Source organism: Mauremys mutica, chromosome 6 (assembly GCF_020497125.1).
Source record: "Mauremys mutica isolate MM-2020 ecotype Southern chromosome 6, ASM2049712v1, whole genome shotgun sequence".
In the NCBI taxonomy this organism is placed as follows: Eukaryota; Metazoa; Chordata; order Testudines; family Geoemydidae; genus Mauremys; species Mauremys mutica.
The window spans coordinates 93,074,902-93,084,909 of NC_059077.1; the positions used below are offsets into that span (position 1 = coordinate 93,074,902).

Sequence of the window (10,008 nt, forward strand, 5' to 3'; positions counted from 1 at the left end):
TAATATGCAACAGAAGGGTCTTGAGAAGACATTGCCAGTATGTTGTTGCTGTTGTAGATGACAGTTTTAATCTACAGCCCTGTGTCAGTTTAAAACATTATCTGCAAGCCTAATGGAAGCATTTGTGCCTTTTCTTTCAGCCTTCCTATTCAGAGTTTGATATAAGTGGAAATGTGCTGGGACTGATCTTTAACCAAGGCATGATCTGGTAGGTGTGGCAGAGAACATGTATGGTATTAACAGCTGATTGTATACGAGGTCAGCTTAGCCAGAAGGGCTGTGTGAATTTTTTCACATTGCCTGTGAAATCAAGCATGAAACACAGAAATTCACATATTTGCCACTTCTGAAATGCTGGGCTTGATTCACCACTGTAGTACATCAGTTTTATGCCATTGTAGCTCAATAGGTATCAATGAAAGATACCTTGAAATCAATGGAGTTAAATCAGCAAAGAATTAGGGTAACAGTGTGGGAGTCAGTCCCAGGCTAAGGTTGTGGGACCAGATTCAGCAATATCTTCTGCTATCTTTTGCACTGCTCCGGTGACACACAGCAGCTATAAAGTTAGGTTTATAGCTGCTGTGAATTGTCAGAGCAGCGGAGCATTCTGGAGACTCTGATCTGTGGTTTTATATTGAAAAATAACAATGTATTAATGTGGCACAAATCCAAAGAGTTTCTCAGTCAAAAAGCTGTTTCCTTACCCCTGTATCCTATGAAAAAAACCCGGCAGAGATAAATAAATATATAAAAAAATCTGCCAGTGTGAACTAACGGATCACTTAATGGTAGTGCTCAGCTGTGCTATATGACAGATCTGAGTTTGAGACTCATTTCTGGTCTTCATGAACTGAGCTGGTAAGCGCTGGGACCACTGTGGGGCAGCATGCTAAGTCTCTTTGTGAAGTGATTTACATCACTCAGGAATGTTCCCTCACTCCATTATTGGGGCAGCACTGACATATACTGCTGGGCATGCCTCTCAACCCTCACTTGTAAAGACAGGGACTGACTATGCTCTATAGTGGTTTTACTCTGATATAACGTAGGCCTTGGCTACACTTGAGAGTTGCAGCGCTGGTGGTGGCTTTATAGCGCTGTAACTCACTCCCCGTCCACACTGGCAAGGCACATACAGCCCTGTATCTCCCTGGCTATAGCGCTGCCTGTACTCCACCTCTACAAGAGGTTTCATGTTATTGTTTGCTAAAATACAGATTAATCTGTTCCTGCCCCCTTTGTTGTCAAAGAATGGCCACTTGACCAGTGACTGCTAATCAGCTTTGATGATACCGGTTTAGTTAGACTTGTCTGGTAAACACATTGTAATCATAATTTTAGTTTATGTTCATACCTCTTACTACACATTCCATAGGTACATTACACAAGAATATTAATGTCAAGTGTCAGAGGGGTAGCCATGTTAGTCTGGATCTGTAAAAGCAGCAAAGAATCCTGTGGCACCTTATAGACTAACAGAGGTTTTAGAGCATGTGACATGCATCCGACGAAGTGGGTATTCACCCACGAAAGCTCATGCTCCAAAACGTCTGTTAGTCTATAAGGTGCCACAGGATTCTTTGCTGCTCTTAAAGAATATTAATGATTGGTATGTTATTAGTTTTTAAATGATACCCGACAAGGCATATTTTACACAAAGATTATTACAATAATCTGTAGTGTGTGAATACAGGAGTGCTTTCGGTCACACCATGGTAACAGAATAAGTGAAATAAATGTCAGCTCAGGAGACAGCAAAAATAAGACAACAGCAAATTAAATTAAGACTCGGCTGGATTATGATAAAACAAGCTACTCATCAAGCCTGTAAGAGATTATGGGGTATAATGTTTGGGATTATGTGTTCCATAAATGAATGACAATCTATCTGAGTGGATTTGAAAATGAAAGAACAATTTAAAGAAGAAGAAAGTGAAAGGGGGAAATCAATAACAGTTTTCTGACTGGGCTGTTAAAATTCAGTTGGAGAAAGAAAAAGGCGAGGGGAGGGGAGCCTTGAGAGTTGGAAAGACATGATTTAAAGAGTATTCTAGCCATATGCCATGAAGTCAATGGAAGAAACAGAGCCAAGACCAATAAAAAGAGTTAAACAAGGCTTCATAAGCTGCAAAATGCATTGTGTGTGGCTGCAAAACAAGGGGATATGAAAGCCCAGGGTGGGTGAAGAGTTATGGTGTATCTAAGGCTGCAGAGTTTTACAGAGCACTTTCTTGTTTGTTTCTAGGATGGGTTCTTTTTACGCTCCAGGCCTGCCAGCTATCAATGTGTTCCGTCTCCACACCTCGATGTATCTGCAGTGCTGGGCTGTGATGTGTTGCAATGTTCCCCACGAGAGGGTCTTCAAAGCCTCTAGATCCAATAACTTCTACATGGCCATGCTGCTCTTTATTCTCTTCCTCTCCACTCTGCCTGCTGTGTACACTATTGTCTCTATCCCACCGTCCTTTGACTGCGGCCCATTCAGGTCTTTCACATTTTATATCCGTCTCTTCCCTGACAAATAGGTTATCTCATGGTATAACTACTGTACAGTGAATGACATAACTAAAACCAACTTCCTTTCTAAGTATTGGAACTTTATAAACTATGCTAATTTTACTTGTGCATAGGACCATAGTCTCTGAAGATGAATTAACTGTGAGAAATGATTAATTATTTAAAAATTATTCACTAACTGGTAAGACAGAAATTCTTTTTTTTAAAATAAAGTTTCATACTAGTGTGATCAAGTCTGAAATTATATGTAAGGAATAGAGAACCATTCTGTTAGAGATACATGCTCTACATGCTTGAGATGATCTGTTAGAGGGTAGAACAGTCTCATTGCTTGGGAGATAGAACATTTAGAATAGGCTGCAGCAAGCACTAGAAAACGTACTGCAGAAAGAGATGTGGCAGTAGCAGAGGGGAAGACTAGATGACCAAATAGAGCTTTTCCATCTTAAATTTCTGAGACTTTCTGCAGTATTTCAGGGAGTTAGATTCAGTAGCACTGTGATAATATATTTCTGGTGCTGTGAGTCATCCTTTGAAGTTCTCAATAATGATGGAAAGAAAGGGTGTCCGTGTTGACAGCAATTGTGTGTGTAAATCCATGTACATTGAAATAAGAATAAACAATATCCCAGATAACGTGGCCTACATTTTCAAAAGGGACTAGTGATTGTGAGCACCTCAGTTTTTGGGTGCCCAGCTTGAAACACCCGAAAGAGAATTTTCAGAAGGTGCTGAACACCAACTCTTCAATAATCTTTAAGGTGTCTCAAGTTAGGCATCCAGAATCACTAGTTGCTTGTGAAAAAGATGAGCCTGCATTCTCCTGCAAGCAGGTAACAGCAGAGGGGAATATAGCTATGAAGACACCTGCCCATTTAAGAACCAGCTGATCCCATGCCTTATTCTTCACCCTGTTCATTGCAGAAGTGGAATATCAGGGGAGATATCTTTAGCATCTCTGTTTGCCATTTAGTGTGACATATTACATTAGAAAGCAAGCAATAGTTAGACACTACATTTAGATTTTAAAATGTTTGAGTCTTTGATATCTGCTAGCAAAAATGTGTTAATGGAGAGTAAAAGGAGAAGAGCAGTAAAATGGAGATCCGGTTTCCAGTGAATGGTTTGAAAAATACATTAGTAAAGTGATCCTGGTGCATCTTCTGAAGGCACAGAAGTCTTGATGTCTTAGTTCTAAAAGTTCCTTTGGGTATAGGCAAATCAGGAAATGTTTTCCAGACACTCACTGTCACTATGTGGGAGAAATGCATGAAATACCAGCAAATCTGCTGAGACATAAAACTGGTTGGATTTCACAGAACTGGTACAAAGCAGGTGATACTGATTGCCAATTTTCATTTAGTAAATCAGATCATAGAAGACATAGAGGGTGACATCTGGGGACTGGTCTGTGTAACTGCAATCCCAAACCATGTGTAATTCAGGATTAGATAAACTAGAACAGCTTCAGTAAGATTTCCTCTGCCCTATGCCCCAAGGAATGAACAAGCTACCCATTTTAACTTTTTCTGTGCTGCTTTAATCTGTTATCATGCATAAAAAGTTATGTTTTTCTTAAAATCGACTCAGTAAAGAGCATTTAGATAATGTGAATGACAATAACTTATTGTTGAGCCCAGCCCTGGTCTGATATAATCATGTTGTATGCTGATACGCAATGCTACACTGGCATTGGCAAGGTATGTGATACAGTGTTAATTTTTGTTTTTAACAGTGGGAAAACTAGAATGTTTGAGGTCATTTCAGAAACCTTAGAGAATGACTTCCCTTCCTGGTTTGGGAAAGTATTTAGTTATGCTTCTAACCCTGGACTGATCTTGCCCTTCATATTGCTTATGGTGTAAGTACAGTATCTTAACTCAGATCAAAGCTTTCCTATATGAATCTCTACCCAATCCCTTTCATGTCAAGCCTCCACAACCGTAGGTGTCCAATGGAAACACAGTCAAGTACAACACTGACTGCCTTGTGTTGAGGGACTTGAAGAATTCACAAGTCTTTTGCTTGATCATAATTAATGTGTAATTGAACAAAGGGCAGGCTTCCCAATCTCTCTCTTTTGTTCATGGCTTAATTTTTGTCTTGTTTTGTTACCATAGTGCCAAAAATCATTAAGAAGCAAAAAACCCCAAACAACCCCCCCCCACAAAAATATATGGGGTCCAAAGCAGAGCGAGTTTAATCAGTCTATTGGGCAGAACCTCACATCATAAAACCTAGCATGTTTAGTACTGAACTCTCAGAAGTGCTATTCCCCTGATACAGGGCTTTCTTTAAGCCTGTTCCTAGGCATCTCGGGTTTTGCGTAATAATAAAGAGGTGTGAAAAGCAGCAGAACTACCATCATTTTGCTAAACTAGGTGTGAGGTAAGAGTTGGGGGCATGTAGCAAAGAACCCACATAGAGGGCTTCCAAATTAGATTCTTTGGCTAAAACCCCAGTGTAAGTGGTGTTCAGTAAGGCATGATTGCTACCCCCTTGTACTAGAAGTTCCCTGTCCAAAGTCCACTTTCTGAGGCTTTGGACTAGGAATGGACGTTTGTCCATAAATCAGTCCTGAATAAGAATAATAATCCTGATACCTTTCATCCCAAAGGACTTTACAAAGGATCACTTAGCACACACAAAAGTGCAGCTACCTCTTGGGTAGGGTGACCAGATAGCACATGTGAAAAATCGGGATGGGGTGGGGGGCAATTGGCGACTATATAAGTAAAAGCCCCAAATATCAGGAGTGTCCCTAAAAAATTCGGGCCATCTGGTCACCTTACTCCTGGGTAAAATTCAGTCATGATTTAACGTCACACAGTTATACTGCCAAATATTTTAGAAAAGGAAGTGAAAAACAGTTAAGTGTAATAGAAACTGCAGAAGGAACTTACACAGGCAGAATGCAATTTTGAGATGAAATTTGGCAAAGACTTGCTGACAATCATACTACATACAGAAAGACTCTCACTGGAGAATATGGGTAGCTCCCATTATATATATTGTGCAGTAGGGGACTGTGGCCCAAAACAAAGGCAAAGACAATACAAGGCAAATCAGAGACAACAAAACAGAGAGAAGATTAATCACCTATTTCAACCAAGAGCATGACATACTGTTAACATCACTATAAGACATCACATAGCTGGATCTCCAGTTAGTTTCATTAGGTGAGAGTAGGGGGTGAAAATGTGCTAATTTCTTACAGTTATTTAACAAAGAAAATTATGCTATGTAGTCGTGATTTTGTGCGCTAGAATATTGTGATTTAGAACAAAAATCAACTAGTTTTCCATGTTTTTGCTTGTTGTCTTTCCTGTCACTACAGCACTTACATTTCCTACTGTGGTGCAAGTTTAAAGGATTTTTTTAAACAGTTGGGCATTTAAAAAAATACATTATACATCTTTTACAAGTCAGTTTTGCAGAACACCCATGTTATGGAAGAACAGCTGGATGGAACTGCCTCCTTAACACCGTAACTGAAAGGAGGGTTCTTAAATAGGGAAAGTGAATTTTTCAGTTGGGTTGTTCTGGGATCTCAGGTAGAGATGTACTTTCTTTCTCCTGTGAGGGAGCACATAACTGAACTGTCAAAATGTTAGTGTTAATAAGACTGGGTAGTGGAGTAAAAGCCACTCTTCATATTAACACATTATAGAGGATAGGGACAACCTATTTATTGTAATGTGGATTTATTAAGAATTATGTTAGATTTTATAATTGTTACCTAACAGAATGTATTCTTTTTCTTTTAAAATTTAGATTGAGTATCTATTATCTCAATGCTACTTCCAAAACCTACAAGGAAGCTAACTTGGATCTCAAAAAGAAGCTACAAAGTGTAAGGATGCCATAAAGAGGGTAGAACTGTTACTTTTTGTTGTTGTGAAACAGTAGAGAAATGATTTAAGTAATTAAGGTATGTCTCCTTCTCTCGCCTTTGACTAGCAAGCTGAGGAAAACAAAAAGAGAAACAAACAAAAAGCACAACAGTCACGGGAGATGGAAGAAAACTCCCTTGAGACTAAACCCAAGCAGCAAGGAAGCAAACAAGACTCCGCAGCAGATCAAGGTGCGACTGCTCTGACGATGTCTATATATTTGCTACCATCCCTATACACTGTCTCAACTTCTCTACTTACTGTACAGTGACACCCTGAGAGGGACAGTCATGAAAATTAAACAGTGCAAATTAACCACAGTACAGAAGCTTGCAGCCACCAGCTTAATCTTTATGGCATTGGTCTTTCTCCTTCCCTTATAAGAAATATTACAATCTCCTTCAATAACTATCCAGAACCCTATAGTAGTAACAAACTGCAAGCTGTATTACTTTGGACTGTTAGGCCCCAATGCAGCAAAGCACTTAAGCAGGTTCTTAATGTTAGTGTTAGCTTAAAAACTAAGCATGTGCATACATGTTTGGTAGACCGAAGTTTTACTGCAGAATACTACAGTAATTTTTATATTGGGAATATTGAGGGCCAGGTTGTGTTTTTTAAGTCCAGGCTCCTGTGGGGTGGGGGGTTGGCAGTGCGTCCATGATATAGTAAGGTTTCAGAGTAGCAGTCTGTATCCGCAAAAAGAACAGGAGTACTTGTGGCACCTTAAAGACTAACAAATTTATTTTAGCATGAGCTTTCGTGAGCTGCAGCTCACTTCTTTGGATGCATAGAATGGAACACACAGACAGGAGATATTTATACATACAGAGAACATGAAAAGGTGGAAGTATGCATAACAACAGGAAAAGTCTAATCAATTGAGATGAGCTATCAGCAGCAGGAGGAAAACAAAACTTTTTGAAGTGATAATTAAGATGGCCCATAGAAGGTGTGAGGAGAACTTAACATAGGGAAATAGATTCAATTAGTGTAATGACCCAACCATTCCCAGTCTCTGTTTAGGCCAGTGTTAATTGTATCTAATTTGCATATTAATTCGAGTTCAGCAGTTTCTCTTTGGAGTCTGTTTTTGAAGCTTTTTGTTGCAAAATTGCCACCTTCAAGTCTGTCACTGAGTGGTTAGAGAGGTTGAAGTGTTCTCCCAGTGGTTTTTGAATGTTATGATTCCTGATGTCAGATTTGTGTCCATTTATTCTTTTGCGTAGAGACTGTCCGGTTTGGCCAATGTACATGGCAGAGGGGCATGATATAGTAGGAATCCTCAGGAAGAATTCTGGCTTAGTCAGCCAAACTTCCTTGTAGGCATGGTCCCAGGCTGCATATGTAGCAGCTCTCCCTGCCTTAAAGAGGGTGTGGTGTGCTCTCCCATCTGCACTCAGGCTAGGGTGACTAGATGTTAAGGGGAAAATATCGGGACCACCGCAGGGGGGGCTTTTTTTTTTAAACACTCACCCATCCGGGAGTTCGGTGGCAATTTGGCAGAGAGCCTTTCAGTTGTGGACGGTCTTCGGCAGTATTTCAGCGGTGGGTAATAAACCTTGCCGCCAAAGCCACTGAAATACTGCCAAAGACTGTCTGTGACTGAAGGACTCTCTGCCAGATTGCCGCCGAAGACCAGGAAACAAAATATCGGGACAAACGGCGTCCCGACCGTACTCTGGTCAGGACGTGGGACAAACTCTTTAAAATCAGGACAGTCCCGATTTTATCGGGATGTCTGGTCACCCTAACTCAGGCACTACTGTCCTCATTGTCCATGCCACAAAACAAGCACACAGTTTGGCATGATGGCAGCAGGAGAAGTCAGGGCTGGAATATTAGGGAGGTTGTAGGTCAGGAATGAGGCACATCAGCAGAGCTATGTGGGGAATTCCAAGTGCACCCTGCTGAAATTGGCCAGTTTTATAATGAAATTGCTGAGTTTTGCCATCTCTCTCACCACCCTCAGCCCTAGAAACTGCCTCCACTTACTTGGTGCTGCCTTATGTAATGGTGGGGAGGGCTTCTACGTTCCTTACTTAAGGTCTTGGAGGATGGGAGGGGCTGGCTGGAAAACTTCAGGGGAGAGCTGCTGAATCATTCCCCATAACCTCACTCTAAGAGATGGGGTTGGCCGGGTAAGTGCTGAGCTTTCTGTTGCTCCTACTGCTCTAACAGGCAATCTCTGTTCTATGGTTCAGTTTGTTTTTCTAAATACATTTTAGGTATTCAGAAAGGACGAGGTGACAAAGAGTCTAAGAAAAAGACCAGCCACCAACAGGAAGGAAGCCCCTCTCAGCAGCACAGCCCTGGCCCAAATGCTCATTATGCCTCACATGGCAGAGGAGGAAGCCTTGCTCCGCCCCCACACATAGCTGTGACTCGACCACCAGTGCCAAGAGGATATGGCATGCCTGGCTACCCCCCCAGAAATCCACGCTTTGAAGGTTTTCCTGGAGGATACCCAAGAATGCCACGGGGCACTCCTAACTATAGATAATAATACTGTTCTACACTTTCCTCTAGTAAAAGTGAGCTACAGGATAATATGGTGCAATCCTAGCAAAAAATAAAATAAATAAAATGGCCCTGATTCAGCCAATAAGTGAGGTGTCCCATTGATTTCAATGCAACTCCTCCTGTGCATGAAGTTGCTCAGTGTATTTTCAGGATTGGGGGCTTCAGTACCAATATTTAACAGAAACCACTGCATTAGTCTTCTTGTTAATTTGAAGTCTGGGAAAGATGTATGTTGTCATGAATGTCAAAGTGATTCTAAGTATATAAATACTTATGATGAGAAGGAAAATGTTAGTTTATTCTTGCATAAGTTTCTCAGTGTGTTTCTGCAGCATCTCATTGTTACTTCATTTATTTTTAAAACCACAGGTAATTGTCAATATAATTGCTTGGAAATTATATCTGAGTCAGTTTTACTTGAGCAGCACACACAGCTTGTGCTGGCCATCTGCACAGGAGTGAGACTCACCTGATTAGTTTGGACTGGAAATATATGGCTACCTTTCAATAGCCAAAGCATGACCTTTAAATACCCAGAGATATTGTGCAGCCTAGTGTTTGAAGTGTGTGCTTTCTAGTTCAGAGGCATTATGCAGCTGAGCTTTTAATTTTATTAAAATCCCTATTTTTCCTGTCAGTGCAGTAATAATTCTTACCATATGCAATATCATACAACCACCTCCCCAAGCACCTGTTCATGGCCAGAGGTCACTCTGAAGCACCTTGCCTGTTTCCATCTCTTCAGGACCCTTTAAAAACTCACAGTTCAAAGGTAGTTCAAAACAACTCCACAAAGAGTCCCGATTATTTAGTCCTCTGATACATACTGGCCCTCTAGGCCCAAGCAGTTCAGCATCTCTCTCCCCTGATGAACCCCCAAATAACACAAAACACAAACTCACAGAGTCTCCATCCCAGCTGGCCTTTACAGGCTCTTCTTTGCTTGGACAGGGTCCCTCACAGGCCTTCTCCCCTGAAGGCCTTTCTCCCACTTACTCCTGCTTCTACAGCTTTTTTTCCACAGCTAAATCAGGGACCTACAAACATCTGCTGGCTCTCTGGAGTTACAATT

General features: G+C 41.0%; 1 protein-coding gene across 1 annotated transcript in view; it reads left to right on the forward strand.

The window, feature by feature from the left end:
- The window catches only part of TMC1 (transmembrane channel like 1), a 79,474-nt gene extending 70,558 nt beyond the window's left edge, over positions 1–8,916 (forward strand). The window contains exons 15-20 of the mRNA XM_045020251.1: positions 141–208; positions 2,249–2,488; positions 4,256–4,381; positions 6,295–6,373; positions 6,481–6,604; positions 8,642–8,916. Of these exons, the coding sequence (XP_044876186.1) occupies positions 141–208; positions 2,249–2,488; positions 4,256–4,381; positions 6,295–6,373; positions 6,481–6,604; positions 8,642–8,916 (912 nt within the window). The remainder of the gene's footprint in view (positions 1–140; positions 209–2,248; positions 2,489–4,255; positions 4,382–6,294; positions 6,374–6,480; positions 6,605–8,641) is intronic.
- Positions 8,917–10,008: the final 1,092 nt, after the last annotated feature.